Genomic DNA, 17,070 nt, shown 5'->3' on the forward strand with positions numbered 1-17,070 from the left:
ACCTCTATTCCGGAAAAACTATTCTGCTCCTGTTCGGACATAAGTCCTTATTCCGGAACACTGTTCCGGAAAAGGGCCAGTGTAGACAGCCCAGTAGTCTTTTCCGGAAAAGCTCGTCTACATTGGCCACAGACGCTTTTCCAGAAAAAGGGCTTTTCCGGAAAAGCAGCCTGCCAATGTAGACGCTCCTTTTCCGGAAAAACTGAAAACGGAATAGTATTCCGTTTTAAGCATTTCCGGAAATTCATGCCAGTGTAGACACAGCCCAAGAGATAAGAACCAGGGAGCTCTACAGCCTAAGCTGAGCGCCAGCTGGCTTTATAGCTCAAGCCATAGAGGTTCCTACACTAAGCTCTAGAGCAGTGGCTCCCAAACCTTCTGGCATCACGCCCCTCCCCCTTTTTTTATTTTTGAAAAACCCTCATGGCTCCCCCACCCCCCAAATAACTTGTTGAGCAAAAAAAAAAAAAAAAAAGGAACTGAACAGGGCAGCAAAATTTGATGTGGGGGGAGGCTGGGTCGCCTCGCACCCCCCCTGGAATTTCTTCATGCCCCCCAGTTTGGGAGCCCATGCTCTAGAGGTTCCGGGTTCAAATCCACCTGGGGGCAGTTATGCAGGCTGGCTGTGCCCAAGTTGACACTAGGCAAAGCCTAGAATCTGGGATGTTCTTAGAGGCCCATGTGGCTGCCACCCCCGGTGCCTGTCTGGGATGCAGCTATGGGATTTCTGTGGGCCCCAGTTGGTGAACAATGCCTCGTGCTGGGGGCACTGGTACACCCTCTTCTGGGCCCGCACCCGATGCTCCTCTGATGGGCACTAGAAGCTTTCCTGCACCCACCCACCTTGCCCTCCACTGGTGGGCAGTGGCCTGGGAGCTAGCTGGCCTGGGGGCTGAGGCAGGCGGGGCCCTGGAAGGGCCTATGGGTTGCAGTGGGTCTGCTAGTGGTAGAGCAGCTCTGACTTGGAGGAGGCCTTTCTGCAGAACAGGCACTGAGGCCCATGTCAGAGAAGCTCCCCCCCCCAGCTGGGGGGTCGCCCCAGGCTCCATCTTCACCCCTGTGCCAGCCCCCAGGGTGGCATCCCGTGCAGGACACCAGCCTAGTGACTGGAGCTTGAGGGGGGAGGGACCACCCAGTGTTCCAGGGGGCCTAGTGGTTAGAGCAGGGGCAGGGAGTCAGGACGCTGGCTCAGGGAGGGGAGTGGGGGCGACAGTGCCTCCCAAAATGCCCTGCCAGGGGCACTGAGTCCCTTCCCCCATCCCTCCTACCTGGCCTGGCTGGGCCAGCGGCTGCTGCCTCTCTGAACCCTCCCCCCCAGCTCCTCCCACCGCCCCCCAGCTGGGAGCACAAAGGGAGCCACCAGGAAAAACTTCCGATGAGAAACAGGCAGCTGGTGCCCCGCACTGCCGACCTGCAGCCCCCCCTGCTCGGCCCATGCGCCTGAATCTCGCCCAGCCTGGCTGGTTCTCCCCACTCCCAGCAGTGGGTCTGGCCGTCCCAGATGCCCCTTCTCCCTGCTTGCCTGTCTGTCTGCAAGGGGCTTTCACCAAGGCTGGAGCCCAGAAAAAGCTGCGGCACAGCCCCTGTGGGGTAGCAGGGGAGTCACTGAACGTCTCCATCCAGCCGTCCCCCTCACTGCCCCAGGGAGAAACTCAGCAAAGGCCCAACCTCTGTCTATTTACACTGTGAGACTGGGGCAGGAAACGTCTCTCAGTTTGTCTGGGCAGCGCCCGGGACTCCGATCCCGGTGACTCTGTGTCTGGGCGGCGCCCGGGACCCCGATCCCGGTGACTCTGTGTCTGGGCGGCGCCCGGGACCCCGATCCCGGTGACTCTGTGTCTGGGCGGCGCCCGGGACTCCGATCCCGGTGACTCTGTGTCTGGGCGGCGCCCGGGACCCCGATCCCGGTGACTCTGTGTCTGGGCGGCACCCGGGACCCCGATCCCGGTGACTCTGTGTCTGGGCGGCGCCCGGGACCCCGATCCCGGTGACTCTGTGTCTGGGCGGCGCCCGGGACCCCGATCCCGGTGACTCTGTGTCTGGGCGGCGCCCGGGACCCCGATCCCGGTGACTCTGTGTCTGGGCGGCGCCCGGGACCCCGTTCCCGGTGACTCTGTGTCTGGGCGGCGCCCGGGACCCCGATCCCGGTGACTCTGTGTCTGGGCGGCGCCCGGGACCCCGATCCCGGTGACTCTGTGTCTGGGCGGCGCCCGGGACCCCGATCCCGGTGACTCTGTGTCTGGGCGGCGCCCGGGACCCCGATCCCGGTGACTCTGTGTCTGGGCGGCGCCCGGGACCCCGATCCCGGTGACTCTGTGTCTGGGCGGCGCCCGGGACCCCGATCCCGGTGACTCTGTGTCTGGGCGGCGCCCGGGACCCCGATCCCGGTGACTCTGTGTCTGGGCGGCGCCCGGGACCCCGATCCCGGTGACTCTGTGTCTGGGCAACACCCGGCCCCATGGGGCCCCGATCCTGGTGACTCTGTGTCTGGGATTTCCCCTTAGGGCACCTTGAGCTCTCGGCAAACCACAAAGACAGGTGAGCTCCATGTTCCATGGGGGCGGCCGGCATCTCTTTTTCCGGGGCCACAGCTGGGGTACCTAGAGACCAGCTGGGGGCTTCGCTCTGGTGCAACATGCTTGGGGGGGTTCAAGTGCTACTATCCCCACGTGGGCCCTCCCGACCGCCAGGTGAAGTCACGTCGGCTTCGGGGGACCGGCCCCGTGGGAGCAACCTCAGAAAACACGGAGAAAAGTCCCAACGGTTTTGACAGAAAAATGTGACAAACCCAATTCCAAAGGAAAAAAAAAACCGGTGACGCTTAAAAAAACATCGTATTTTGTTGGACCTCAAATGGAGCATTTCCCCTGGTGTTTTGGTCAGACGATAATTCGGCACAACAATGTGTTTGGGGTGACTGCCCCAAGTTTTCAGAACGGACAGCGAGCCCCAACGCCGCTCCCTGGCCCTTGGCAGCCGCCCCAATTGTCCCACAGGCAGGATACTGATATTAGCCTGCGGGGCCCAGGGCAGCCTACTGGGGGGAGGGGGGGAGCTGGCATGGGGCAGCAGGAGCGGTTCCCCTCCCCCTCACGGTGGTGGGAAGTGGAGCAACTCAGCTGGGAGGTGTGGGCAAGAGCAGAGCAGGCTGCTGGGTTGTTCCAATCCCTGTGGGTCCCTGCCACCCCACACCAGGCCCCCCGGTGCTACTCAAGGTCATGTCTCCCGGGGAGGGGTGGAGCAGGAGTGGGACTTGGGGAAGGGGTGGGACGGGGCAGAGCAACGACAGGAAGAAGTGGGATAGGGTTGGGCGAACAGGGGTAGCCCCCAGCCCTGCACTCTCGTAGGAATTGCCCTGCCAGGAGCATCTCTCAGCAAAACACCCCAGGGGAATTTGTCTAGCTTCGGCTTCCAGCCACTGGCTGGGGTTCGCCCATTGTCTGCTGAGTCGGCGAGCCTGCTGGTCCACTTCTAGATCCCGAGAGCCAGGGATCAAGCGCATCCCCGAACCGTCTCCTTGCTACGCTGAACAGACAGAGCTCCTGGAGTCTCTCCCTCTCACGCCAGGTTTCTGAGCCTTCGATCATTTTCACGGCTCTTCTTTGATCCCACTTGAATTTCTTCTTGCTCCCGCAGAGACGTGTGGGAGAGCGCGTGGAGGGGGCCAGCCAGGCCAGGCAGGAAGGAAATGTGGAATTGTATCACGAGAATGTGGGGGCTTGCTCCAAGATCCAAAGACCAGAGAGGGGTGGAGAGGCTGAAGTTCACAGGGGGAAGATAAACAGAGGAGGGAAACCAGGGCTAATATCATGGGAAGGGGCTGGAGAATTTGAGTTTTTATTTGTTTATAGCTAGATTTACCGGTGCTGCTCGGGTGCTTAATTCAATGCAGTTTTGCTTTTCTTCATTTAAATCATTGCTCTGAGGGGGGGCGGGATGCAGGCTGCCTTGGGAGGAGAGGACTAACCCAGCCTGCTCCCAACACAGCAGCTTGGGGGCAGGGGAGAAGCGCCTCTCCATGGGTGCTGCAGCTCCAGCGGGCACAGTTGGGGGAGGGGTGCATGTCCCCCAGTGGGGGCAGGTCCCAGTTCCTCTGCAGCCAACTGAGCACTTTCCCCTGGCTCCCCAACAAAGGGGAACAGCCAGCGATGTCCCTGTAAGAATCAGAGGGGGGGGGAGTTTCAGCCCACCCCCACCACACACACACCTTCCATAATGGGTTCCAGGAGGGTGAGAGGCTTGGGACTGGGGCAGTCCTAAATGAGGGGGTGGGGCACCCCCAACCAGCCCCTTTTCGCCTGCCTGGCAATTGTCTCTTTTCCATACGACTAGAGGAGAAACAGTCCCATTCCGGGCACATCCCATTTTCCTGGCACAACCAAACCCTGACCTTGCTTTTAAGCTAGGATCAGAGGAAGCTGCCGAATTCGGTGGTCCTGGTTCTTACCGTTGAAGAGTTCTTGAACAAACAGACGGACAAACACACCGACACACAGACAGACAGACAAACGCTCTCCAATGTACAGAAGATGGCGGCAGATAACACGGACGTTTCTTTTTGAAGCATTCCTCCCTCCTCTCCAGTTTTTTATCTATTTGCGTTTTGACACTTGCGGGAAATTGGGGGTGTTAGACAACAGGGAGGGTGCGACAACCTTTTTTTAACGCCGGCAGACGCTGAGATTCAGTGCGTAAACGCTTCCTACCCCCGTGACTCTTCACAGCAACGTAGCAAACTCAACCCAGTCCTCCAGATGCACAGTTCTTACCGCACCCTGCTGGAAACATCAGTCGATGGATGCAGGTTTCTGTCCGTTCCAGCAGGTGTGGGGAAATTGACCCTGACAGATGCAGGGCCAGGCCAAAAAGGATTAAGCAACTTGCAGGTGAATTGACCCCAATTCAACCGTTGGCGGCCGAGGGAGCAGATAATGTTTGTGGGTTTTGTGTGTTTGCAGACATATTGTTAGAGGTTAACAACATAACCAGACAGTTCCTGTCTGCTGCCGGGCTCCGTGAATCCAGCGCTCAAAGTGACAAAGTGGGGGGGGGGGGGGTTGCCTTTGCTCAGTTGGCTTGTTGTGGTGCATTATGGTGATTTCTGGAAACCCCAGGGGTGCATGCCTCAGTTTCCCTGGACACCGCACCACTAGCGAGAGGGGGGTGGGAATTCGGGTGAGACTGCCTCCCTCGGGTACACGATGGCTGATGCTCTCTGTAACTTGGGCCTGGGAGGGGGACTAGGACACCTTTTGCTGGACAAAGGCCGGAGGAGGGGCTGGGTGAAAGCGGGGGTGTGCTGCTGGGCGGGGGGTGGATGAGGAAGTCTCATGGGCTTGGGGTGCAGAGACAGGGGGCAGGGCTCTTGGCTTTGCCCCCCCCCCCCCAAGCTGGATGGTTCTGGCTGCTCCTGCTTCCGGTGCTGACAAGTCTGTTCTATGATGTGTCTCCGGCGCCTCATAAACCTTCCGTCCTACCTGCCGCCCGAGAGTCCCCGCCGGCTGCGGAGGAGGGTGTTGGAGCCCAGTGGCTCCGCATCCCCCCGCGCCGTGACAGACGAACTGTATCTCTGGCTTCATTCCTCTGGCAGGAAGGTGGCATCCTACCTGCACATGGGGGCAGCTGGACATTGCTGTGATGGTCACGATCCCTGTCACGAATGGCCTTCCGCCTCGGAAACAGGAACCTTCAGCAGCGTTTGGGTCACCTAAGGGACAAGAGGCTGCCAGGGGGCTGGACAAAGAAATCCTGGGCCCTGATCCTTTCTGGGGGAGCAGGAGGCGTCAGGCCGAGATGCCCCGTTCCACTCTGGTTCCCCTTGGTATCGAGCGCCGCACTCACCCTGGGGACTCATCCCGAAAGGGCCTCTGCTATGAAACTGACCAAAGGACGCTACTCCTCCCTGTGTGAAGGGCCGTCTCTGGGGGGGAGGCAGGACAGTCCCCCCCAATGGTACATGCGGGGGTAGGGGACCCCTACTGCCGGTGCCCGGTGCCCCTGCTACTTCCCTGTGGTTGCCACCCCCTAAGCACAAGGCCAGAGGTGGACTTCTAATGTCGGCCTGTCCGCAGCGTGATCCTTTCACCCACTCTCCCTCTCTTTTCATTTTTCAATCCGTCTTCGTTTAGTTCGGGGGTGGACTGGCCCACGGGCTGGAGCCAGTCTGCCAGGACTAGCCCCTGGCGGGTCCCCACACCGCCGGATGTACCTGCCCCTCCGCAAGTACGGAGGATCGCAGCCTCCGTGGGCCAGGTACAGACGATCGCAGCTCCGGCGGACGCCCTTCCCAGCCTACGAGAGCGGCGATCGGCCGTACCGGCGAGGGGCGGGGAAATATAACAGCAGCAGCGGCCCAACAGGGGCTAACACTGGTGACCCCCCTCCATTTTATCGCCCCCCCCCCAGTTTAGTTCTTAAGCCGTGGCTGGAGGCGCATATTGGGGTGGGAGCTGTGGGCGGGTTTCTCTGCTGGGGAATGAGTCCAAACCTTCGGACTGGGTCACACTTTGTATACGATGACCCAGGTTTGCACGGAGCCTCATCGCATCGGGCTTGGCCAGGCCGGGCGGCTTGAAGGGAACCGTGTGGCTGGTGACAAATGGAAGCCTCCCCATAGGAGGCCAGGAATGCGGAGTTGGAAAAGACGCCAATGACGGGCCAGGCGGGAGGTGCCCCGCACCCTGCCGAAGGCGACACAGGGCGCCCCTGGTCGTGGCTGGCGCCGAGGAGGTTCCTTTCCCAGGGTGGAAGATGGGGGGGGCGTATTTTCGATGGCGACATGCAGGGAGGATCTAGCTGGGAGGCGGACGGGCAGCCCGGGATGGGGATGAGCCGAGGGGCTCCGGGTGAGGGGGAGCTGGCAGCTTCTACAAGAAACAATATTAAAGAGACAAGAGCAAACAAACCCAACATGGAGGGGTGTGTGGCTGAGTGAATGAGTGAGTGAGCATATGTGTGTGAATTAGAGCGTGTGCGTACATGTGCATGTGTGTGTGTCTGTGTGACTGTGTGCACGTGTGTGCGAGTGCATGCAAGTGTGTGTGTGTGCGTATATGAGTGTGTGTGTGCGAGTTTGTGTGCATGTGCGTGCATGCGATGGAGTGTGTGTGAGCATGTGTATGTGTGTGCAAGTGTGTGTGTGTGCATGTGTGCATGCGAGTGTTGTGTGTGCGAGTGTGAGTGTTTTGCGTGGGAGTGTGTGCGCGTACATGTGTGTGTGTGCGCTCTGTGTATGTTTTCTAGCCCACCACACGAATGGGAGATTGACCCAGGGAATCCAGAACAGGGACCAGCTGGCTCAGTGGTCATGGCATGGGGCATGGGGCCTGTCCCAGCTCCTATCAAGCCCCAGGGCAGGGCCTGGCTGGCTAAGGGGTACTGGGCACCGGCTCCCAGCTGACTCACTCTCCTGCTCGGACCTGCCCCACTGAGGTGGGGTGAATTAGCCAGGACTCCCCACAGGTGCCAGGGGCAGCCGCATCCGCAACCCTCCCTTCCAGGCAGTGTGGCTGAGGACAGACAGTGGGGACCCCCCCCACACACACCCATCCCCCATTGTGAGAAAACACCCTAAAAAGGACGGGGGGGGGGCGGAACAGAGGGAATTTCAGTCTGTTCAAAAAGTGAGGAGGAGGAGGCTGGGAGCCAGGCCGCCTGGGTTCACCGCTGGCTTTGGGAGGACGGGGGTCTAGCAGCGGGATTGGGAGCCAGGATGCCTGGGTTCACCGCTAGCTTTGGGAGGACGGGGGGGTCTAGTGGTTAGAGCAGCGGGACTGGCGAGCCAGGCCGCCTGGGTTCTCTCCCTCTACTTTTAGAGGGCAGGGGAATCTAGTGGTTAGAGCAAGGGGGGAGGGCTGGAAGCCCGCACTCCTGGCTTCTCCCGCTGGCTCTGGGAGGGCGCTGGGGTCTAGTGGTTAGGGCTGGAGCCCGGCGGTGGGGACTAGTGGTTAGGGCTGGAAGCCCGGCGGTGGGGACTAGTGGTTAGGGCTGGAAGCCCGCTAGAGGCTGCGCGTGCGGTCGGAGGCGGGGGAGGGGCTCCGGGGGGGGGGGTTTCTCTCGGGGTTTGGGCGGGGGGGGGGGGTCCCCCCTCGGAACCCAGGCGTCCGGGGCTGGCGGGAGCGCGGCGTTTCCAGCCGGGCTCCTTTCGCTGCGGCACCGGCTGCTGCTGCGGGTGGAGGGACAGACGGACGGAGACAGACACGGGACCCCCCCTGCCCCCCCCCGCGCCGGGGATCCGGGGCCGCAGGGGGCGGCACATGGCCCCGGGGCGCAGGGGGGCGCCGGGCGCGTAGGGCCGGGACCGCCCCAGCCTGGCCCGGATCGGGACCCCCCGCCCAGCTGGGTCCGGATCGGGACCGCCCCCTGCCCCGGCTGCCCAGGATCGGGACCCCCCCTCCCCCAGCTGGGTCCGGATCGGGACCGTCCCCTGCCCAGGATCGGGACCCCCGCAGCTGGGTCCGGATCGGGACCGTCTCCTCCCCCCCCCCTCCGGCTGCACAGGATCGGGACCCGCCCCCCGCAGCTGGGTCTGGACCGGAGCCGCCCGCTGGAAGCAGAACCGAGCTGCGGGATCTGTCCCCGGGCCTGGCTCGGCGGCCGTGAGGGCACCCGCGCCGCGATGAGCCCGCGGGCAGGACGTGGGGCGGTAAATATACCCGGGGGGGCAATGGAGCACAGCAGCGGGGTGCCAAGGGGTGGAAGAGGGCAGCGGGGAGGTAGGACTGGGGGGCAGTAGAGAGCAATGAGGGGGCCAGAGCTGGGGGGCAGTAGAGGGTAGTGGGGGGCAGGGCAGGGGGGCAGGGGGGGAAGGAGGGGGGCAGGGTGCAGTGGCGGGGGGGAAGGACTGGGGGGCAGTAGAGGGTGGGGGGCAGTGAGGGGGGGGGGCAGGGCAGGGGGCTGGGGGGGCAGGGCTGGGGGGCAGTGGCTGGGGAAGGACTGGGGGGCAGTAGAGGGTAGTGGGGGGCAGGGCTGGGGGGGGGGGCAATAGGGTGCAGTGGCGGGGAAGGACTGGGGGGCAGTAGAGGGTAGTGGGGGGCAGGGCTGGGGGGGCAATGGGGGCAGGGTGTGGGGGGGGGGCAGTGGTGGGGAAGGACTGGGGGGCAGTAGAGGGTAGTGGGGGGCAGGGCGGGGGGCAATAGGGTGCAGTGGTGGGGAAGGACTGGGGGGCAGTAGAGGGTAGTGGGGGGCAGGGCGGGGGGCAATAGGGTGCAGTGGTGGGGAAGGACTGGGGGGCAGTAGAGAGCAGTGGGGGGATGCCGGGGGGTAGTGGGGGTGGCAGGGTGAGGAGTGTTGGCATGGGCATGGGGAGATGAGGAAGGCCACATTTCTCGCTGGGGACTGAGCTGGGACCCAGCCGGTGCCCCCCCCCCAGTGGGGAAAGGCCCCATTTTTGCCCATCCTCCAAGCCCTAGGAGACTTCCATAGGTGTGTGTGGGGGGGGGGGTCTAGGACACACACCTGAGGGTTCCCCTCTCCCCGTTTCTCCTTCCAGACGCTCTGAGCCATTCCCGCCCTCTGGGGGCGTCACCCGCCTCATGGATCTCCACCCCTTCGGCCTGCGGCCCCCCAGGGACGGACCCACCGAGCCCCGGCTCCAGCCCCCGGCCCGGGAGGAGCCACCCGGGCGCCGGCTGAAACTGGAGGAGGATGAGGAGGCTGGTCGGCCGCGCCCCGCCCGGGCCCTGCCCTGGCCCCCTGGCCCCGGGGAGGCCGGGCCGGAGCAGGGCGAGGCCTCGCGCTACGGCCGCTACCTGCTGATCGACAGCCAAGGGCTGCCCTACACGGTGCTGGTGGAGGAGGCGGGCGCGGGGGGCGAGCGGGCGGGGCTGCGGAAGGTCTACTGCTGCCCCGTGTGCTCCCGGACCTTCGAGTACCTCTCCTACCTGCAGCGTCACAGCATCACCCACTCGGAGCACAAGCCCCACGTCTGCCGGGCCTGCGGCAAGGCCTTCAAGCGCACCTCGCACCTGGAGCGCCACAAGTACACCCACGCCGGGCGCAAGCCCCACCAGTGCCCCATCTGCCAGCGCAGCTTCCGGGACGCCGGCGAGCTGGCCCACCACCAGCGGGTGCACACGGGCGAGCGCCCCTTCCAGTGCGAGGACTGCCACATGCGCTTCGGTGAGCGCAACACGCTCCAGCGGCACATCCGGCGCAAACACCGCCATCAGCCGCCCACGCCCTGACCGGCCCGGCAGCCGGACTGGCACCGCCCACGCCCTGGGAAGCATGGGGAGGCCTAGAGCCAGACTGGCACTGCCCACGCCCTGACCGGCCCGGCAGCCGGACTGGCACTGCCCACACCCTGACCGGCACAGGGGACCTGGGAGCCAGACTGGCACTGCCCACGCCCTGACCGGCCCGGCAGCCGGACTGGCACTGCCCACACCCTGACCGGCACAGGGGACCTGAGAGCCAGACTGGCAGTGCCCACGCCCTGACCGGCACAGGGGACCTGGGAGCCAGACTGGCACTGCCCATGCCCTGACCGGCACAAGGGACCTGGGAGCCAGACTGGCACTGCCCATGCCCTGACCGGCACAGGGGACCTGGGAGCCAGCCTGGCACTGCCCACACCCTGACCGGCACAGGGGACCTGGGAGCCAGACTGGCACTGCCCATGCCCTAGGGGCACCAGGGGGCATGGGAGCCAGACTAGGATTGCCCATGCCCTGACCAGCCCGGCAGCCAGCCTGGCACTGCCCATGCCCGGACAGGCACAGGGGGCCTAGAGCTGGATTGGCGACTCCTTATGTCTTCGCCATAGAACAGCCCCTGTGCCCCCGTTGGTCCCTTGCTCTGGCAGCATGGCAGTGCCTACTGCACCCCGCACCCTGTCTAGGGGAGGAGCGGGCGCACCCTGTAGCACCTGGGACCCAGCCCAAAGCATTGGCCTCCCCACAGAAGCCCTCCACGGTGGCCCAAGGCAGAAGATCTAAGCCCATGCAGGTCCTGGGGTGCTCAGTCAAATACTGGGATTACTGGGTGGTAATTCACTAGGGGGTGGGGTATGAGAGCCTCTCCCCTCTAGGGGGCGCCAGCTCCCATCCGGCTGGCTTAGGAGGGCAGGGCATGGGACCTCTCCCCTCTCTGGCACAGATGGCTCAGTGGTTGGCAGAGAGAGGGTGACTGCCCACCCCCATGGAGTTTGGGGTGACTCTACATTCCCTAGCAGTAGGCTCATATTGGTCCCGATGGCCCATCTACTCTAGTATCCAGCCCCCTCCCTGCCAACCCACGGGCCCATCTACCCTTGTATCCTGCCTCCCAGTGGTCAACGCCAGGAGCCATCAAGGGAGGGCCACCGTGCTCCGGGACCAAGGCTTTTTCGGGCTGGTGCCCCCGGATGGCTGTGAGTGAAGTCGGGGAACGGGGGTCCCGATCCCCCCCCAAAGAACTCCCAACCTCTGGTTTGCCCCAGAGAAGGAATCCAAAGACAGAACTAGACCTCTGGGCCATTCAACCCAACGTCACTCCGAGGCGCCTGGCCTGGCCAGCTGCTCCCCCTCCACGGCTCTGATTTAGGATGGAATCTTCATTCTCTTGATTTTTTAATTATTATTATTAATTAAAACACTTGGTTGTTGTTTGTGTGTGCGTCCAATGTAGTGTCAGCGTTAGGGATCGAACGTCCCCAGGCCAGGGGCTGGTTTGGTACCAAAACATGCACCAGGTAGGTCCCAAGCGGCTGTTTTCCCCTCTTTCTCACCAAAGTTATTTTTTCAACAACTTCCTTTTTTCCCCGCAGGTGTTTGGACCAAGCAAACTCACATTTCAGGGCTGAAAATACTTAGGTTTTGGTGAAAAGGTGGTGGGTTTTGAGAATCCAATGTGTGAACCCAAAAAAGAAATGGGTGCAGGATGCGGTCTGAAAACCAATTTATTTGACTGAAAATGCATTTTGAACTTCCCGTTTGTTTCAACTGAAACCCAAGGGTGGGGGACCCTTTTTTGAGTCGGGGGCTGGTGACACAGAAAAATCAGCTGGGGGCCACACACAAGTGAGAAGAGCAACTCCCTAATGTTGGGAGGGGAGTCCCGAACCTTGGGGGCCCCTGTGCCTTAGGTTTACCACCCCTGTTTTAAACCCTTCTACTCGAAACTCTGTTTTCTAAACTGACAGGCTACGTCTACACTGGCTCCCTTTTCCAGAAATGCTTAAAACGGAACAGTTTTCCGTTATGAGTATTTCCGGAAAAAGCGCGTCTACATTGGCAGGAAGCTTTTCTGGAAAAGCACTTTTTCCGGAAAAGCGTCCGTGGCCAATCTAGACGCGCTTTTCCGGAAAAAAAGCCCCGATCGTCATTTTCGCGATCGGGGCTTTTTTGCGGAAAAGACTACTGTGCTGTCTACACTGGCCCTTTTCCAGAACAGTTTTTCCGGAAAAGGACTTTTGCCCGAACGGGAGCAGCATAGTTTTTCTGGAAAAATACTGACAATTTACAGTAGATCGTCATTGCTTTTCTGGAAAAGCAAGCGGCCAGTGTAGACAGCTGGCAAGTTATTCCGGAAAAGCGGCTGCTTTTCCGGAATAAGTGGCCCAGTGTGTAGACAGCCAGAATGATTTTGGAAAACGGAAATAACCGCTATGTTTTGAACCAATAACAGGCTGTGAAACTACCCATTTTTAAACTGAAAAAAAAAATCACATTTTTTTAAATAAAAAATAGTGGCAATTTTTTGTACAAGAAACACAATTCGTTACCAGTTTTTAAAATCGGCTTTTCCCAACCCTGACTTTTATTTATTTATTTATTTTACTGAAAATGTTTTCCTGACAGCAAGAAAACTTTCACTAAAAGGCAACTGTGTTTAACCGATCGTTTCCATAAGGAAAAAATGTTCTAACCCAAAACTTTTCCCCGAGCAACACAAATATTATACCCCCAAAACGGTTCTTGAAAGATGAAACTGGTGATCAGAACTAAACTAATTGTTTATCCAGTTGGTTCTCAAGACTCAAACGTTGACAAGCAGAATTTTTGCACCGGAATTTTTTGGAACCAAGAGATAGTCGTTTGCATCAAAAATGGTTTTCAAAGTCTGCAGTTTTTTCAGGCTTGGGTTTGTTGGTTGGTTGAGTTTTGGAGAAGCCCCCTCAAAATAATTGGCCGGAAATTTACATAGAAGACAGGTTGACAGAAATTCCTGACAGAAATAATGGGGTTTGTTACCTTGTGAGCGATCCAGCTAGACCTGCAAATTTCCATGGGGTGGGGGTTGGGGATCTGGTCCAATTATGGTACGTCTGCACTACAGCCCTTCTGTCTCAGGGCTGCGGCTTGCACTGCGTCCACACTGCAGAAAGAAAGGGTTTGGACTGGTGGCAAAACAGCACTCTCCTTTCTCTTCCCTCCTTCATGGCCCTAGGAGCCAGGCCCTGAGTTGGTCTGATGTGCAGTGGGGCTTAGCTCAAACCTGGGTCAGAGCATGCAGTGTAGACATGACCAGTGTGTGCACCAGCCACTAGGGGGCGGCAGAGACCCACCCCATCATACTGGCAGGTTTTAGGGGTGGGGAGCTGAGCTGTGATTGGATGCCTGTTTCACCTCCCCCACCCCAATGTTTGGTGACTTAGAGCCAGGATCCTGGGTTCTCTCCCTGGCTCTGGGATTGGAGTGGGGGCTAGTGGTTAGAGCAGGCAGCCTGAGAGCCAGGAGTCCTGGTTTCTTTCCCCAGATTGTGGCCACGGTGCTTGTTTCAGCATCCAGGGTACCTGGATTGGAGCAAAGCCCTAGGACTGATGCTCTGTTTGGCACCAGGCTTTGTGGGACTGGGGAAATCTGATCTTGGCTCGCCTTCTGCCTTGGTTTCCCCTCCCCCCTGAGGTGATGCTGTCTCCCCCCTCCCCCCATCTGTGAGGGGGAGGCTGTTGATGGGGCTGCGGGGCAGCAGTTTTGGGAGGCTCTGCACCTTGAAGTGACACCCCGTGCACCTCCATCGAGCTACGCCTGATGCTGGAAGGAGTGAGGCCTAGTGCTTAGAGTGGGGCTGCGCGCCAGGACGCCTGGGTTCTCAGGGCCTTGCGGGGGAGCGAGGTCCAGTGGTTAGAGTAGGGGGAGTAGGCCTGGGAGCCAGGACACCTGGTCCACCTTTCCCAGCCTGGCGGGGGTAGCTCTGCTCCGTCCCTGCTGGTGCTGCGACCCCCCCCCCCAATAATCCCAAATCGGATTTTTGACCGTGGATAGGAAAGGCCGGACACGCAAATCTCGGCCTCCCCCTCCCCTTTAAATCCCAGGATTTGGGGCCTTAAAGGGGTGGGGCAGCCGGGGCTGGGGAGTCCCGGGGCGGAGCTGAGCCGGGCCAGGTGAAGGGACAAAGGGGAGGGGCTCAGGGCGTGAGGGTGACACCAGCCTCCCTCCCCCCCACTGCCCGGGCTGAGGCTGGCTTCTGCCCCTGCGACGCTGGCTGCCCTCTCTGGGGCGCAGGTTGTAAGAGGGGCTCAGCCCCCCCAACCCTGTAGGGGCATCACAGCAAGTTCGCTTGGGCTGGGAGGCAGGACGCCTGGGTTCTCTCGTGGGCTCTGGGAAGAGAGTGAGGTCTAGTGGCTAGAGCAGGGAAGGGGCTAGGTGCCAGGGCTCCTGGGTTCTCTCCCTGGCTCTGGTAGGAGAGTAGGGGCTAGTGGTTAGAGCAGGGGTCGGGGAGCCAGGACCCTGGGTCCTATTCCTATCCCCCTTTGTTTCCCGCTCATGTTTACACCCTTCCTTTTCCTCAACACCCTCGTTCCTGCAGGGCCCGGAGACACCAGCCTCCGTGAGGGAGCAACGCGGGCTGGCAGGGGATCCCCTGGAGATCCGGGAGCCTGGTGCCTGCTGGGCACGACCCAGCCCTGCTGAGCCACTGGGCCCCGAGGCAGCCAGTGGCCTCAATGCCCACTGCCACGCTTGCCCAGCACGCAACAATGGCGGGCGACCCTGAGTGCCCCTTGGATCCTCTGCCAAGGGCACCGGGCCCGACTTCCCAGCCTGCGGTGCCTGTCCGTCCCTGCCCACAGCGAGGCCGGCAGCAAGCTGTGCCCCAGTGATTCAGGCTGGGGGCAGCCTGGCGAGGAAGGAAGGGTAGCCAAGGACGACGGTTGCGCTGGCTGCTTTTTGCTGGGAAAGTGGGTCTGTGCACCCCAACTGTGCCCCCTCCCTGATGCCCGTGAGCTGAGGGCCGTGCCCGAGCCCCAATGCCCCTTCCCTGCATGGCAGGCCGGCCGAGCCCTGCCCGATGCCCCGCGACACAGCAGCGTCGTGTGCGCCGAGCGGTTCACCCACCCGAAGGAACCCTGGGGGGTGCACCCGGGTGAGTGCTCCCACCGCTGGGTCCCAGGCGGGAACGCCGGCGGGAGGTGCTCAGTCATTGGCATGTGGGCACCAGGCTGGGAGAGAAAATGCGTCAGCCAAACCCTCCGCCAACAGAGATCTTGCCCCGTGTCTGTCCTGCCACATGCTGCTACACCCGTCCGATTTTCACATCGGTTTTCACCTTTTGGGGGTGTATTCCCCCCCCAACATGAACCATGCCATGTCACCCAAAGGATGTAAAACTTGGTAAGAACATTTCCCCACCCAAAGGTGGAAAAGAACCCCCCAAAACAAATGAATTGCCCCCAAACTCTGAGATTCCAAGGCGGGGTGGAATAGCTCAGGGGCGGGAAACTTTTTTGGGTCGGGGGCTGCTGACCCACAGAAAAAAAAAACAGTCGGGGGCCGCACACAAGCGAGAAGCCAAAACCCCCTCACTGAAGCGGCCCCTGATGGAAAAGGAGAACGACTCTCCCCATGTTCCCCTGGGACACTAGAGCCTCGGGGGGCCAGGCTGGCAGATCTTGTGTGCTCCAGCCCCACAGCGCGGGCTCCCCAATGCTGGGGGGCAGGCAGACGGCGACTAGGCCAGGCCTGGTACTGGAGGCTGGGGATCCATAGCGCTCCATGGCCAGGCCACCGAAGGCTGAATCCGCAGCCATGGGGAGCGAGGTTGGAGTGTCCAGCTCTGGGGGCAGCTCCTGACCTGCCCCCCGGGTGCCCTTGGCCCTGCCCCGGGATGGGAGGGGATGATGCCCACTCGAGGCCCTGTCCAGCCCTGGACCCATCTCAGGAGCCAGTATGGGCCTCCCCCAGCATCCTGCCCCCCTATGCCTTGGGGAGTCTGGCGCCGCGGTAACCTGGCGCATGGACCAGTGCGGTGCCCGATCTCCGCAGAGCCCCACACGGCCAGCGCGTCACTGGAGCCCTCTCGCCCGCCCCACTTGGAGGCTGCCTGCTGGAGCCCCCTGGCGGTGGCAGCTGCTGCCCCTCATTCAGGGACCTCCAGGGCGGCGCTGCAGCTAATGTGACTGGAGGGGGCAGCCAAGGCCGTGGGGCAGAGCGTGGGCACAGGCGGGGTCCCGGCTCCTGCCCCCACTCTGCCCAGAGCACAGGGTCCCTGGCAGCTTCCTCCAAAGCCTGTTGGGAGCCGGGATACCAGGGTAGATGGGCCCTTACTGCCGTTTCCACCTTCCCCAGCTCCTCCTCGAGAGCAGAGTCCATCACGCAGCCCCCATTGGGCAAGGCAGTACAGGGAGCCCCAGCGCATCTGGCTGCCCCCCAAGCCCTCCCTGATCCTGCCTCCAGCCTCCCTGCCCTGGGACCTTTAACCTGCTGCCCCTCATCGGCAGCTACTGCGACTGCAGGAGGCACCCACGGCCGGGGGGGAGGGCACAGGCCCTCTCTGGAGCCCCCCAGCCGGGCTGCGTCGACAACGTTCTCCGCAGGTTGGATCCCCGTGTCGCCCGCCTCGCTGCCCCCCGCGGGCGCAGGATCACCAGGGCGGCTGAGTCTCGGAACGAGGGCGCTGGGCGGCGACACCGAATGCGACGCCTCGGGCCAGACGGGCACTCGCTTAGCGCCAGGTCTGGGCGCTGAGGCAGGGCAGGGCCAGCGCTTCAGTGCAGCTGCCCCGACCTATGGGGGGTTCCAGTGGCGGACCCCCAAGGCAGGACAACAGAGAGCGACCCCTGGGGCTCAAGTGGCCCCGGACACCACAGAAAGCCAGGCCGTTCCCCCACGCCCCATCCGCTCCTATGGGGTGGCATCCCCACCACGGGCT

At 61.7% G+C, this 17,070-nt stretch overlaps 1 protein-coding gene across 1 annotated transcript; it reads left to right on the top strand.

Annotated features, from left to right (window-relative positions):
* Positions 1 to 8,114: 8,114 nt before the first annotated feature.
* Positions 8,115 to 11,584, top strand: LOC106733027 (uncharacterized). Its single transcript, XM_075915218.2, has 2 exons — positions 8,115 to 8,644; positions 9,491 to 11,584. Exon 2 carries the CDS (start codon positions 9,534 to 9,536, stop codon positions 10,182 to 10,184), a length of 651 nt encoding a protein of 216 aa, XP_075771333.2. The 5' UTR covers positions 8,115 to 8,644; positions 9,491 to 9,533; the 3' UTR covers positions 10,185 to 11,584.
* Positions 11,585 to 17,070: the final 5,486 nt, after the last annotated feature.

The sequence above is a fragment of the Pelodiscus sinensis genome, chromosome 18, assembly GCF_052426305.1.
Source record: "Pelodiscus sinensis isolate ZL-2025 chromosome 18, ASM5242630v1, whole genome shotgun sequence".
NCBI classification, from domain to species: Eukaryota; Metazoa; Chordata; order Testudines; family Trionychidae; genus Pelodiscus; species Pelodiscus sinensis.

Excerpts from the sequence above, each read along its gene's own strand:
- LOC106733027 (XM_075915218.2), top strand. The coding sequence starts at position 9,534 with ATGGATCTCCACCCCTTCGGCCTGCGGCCCCCCAGGGACGGACCCACC.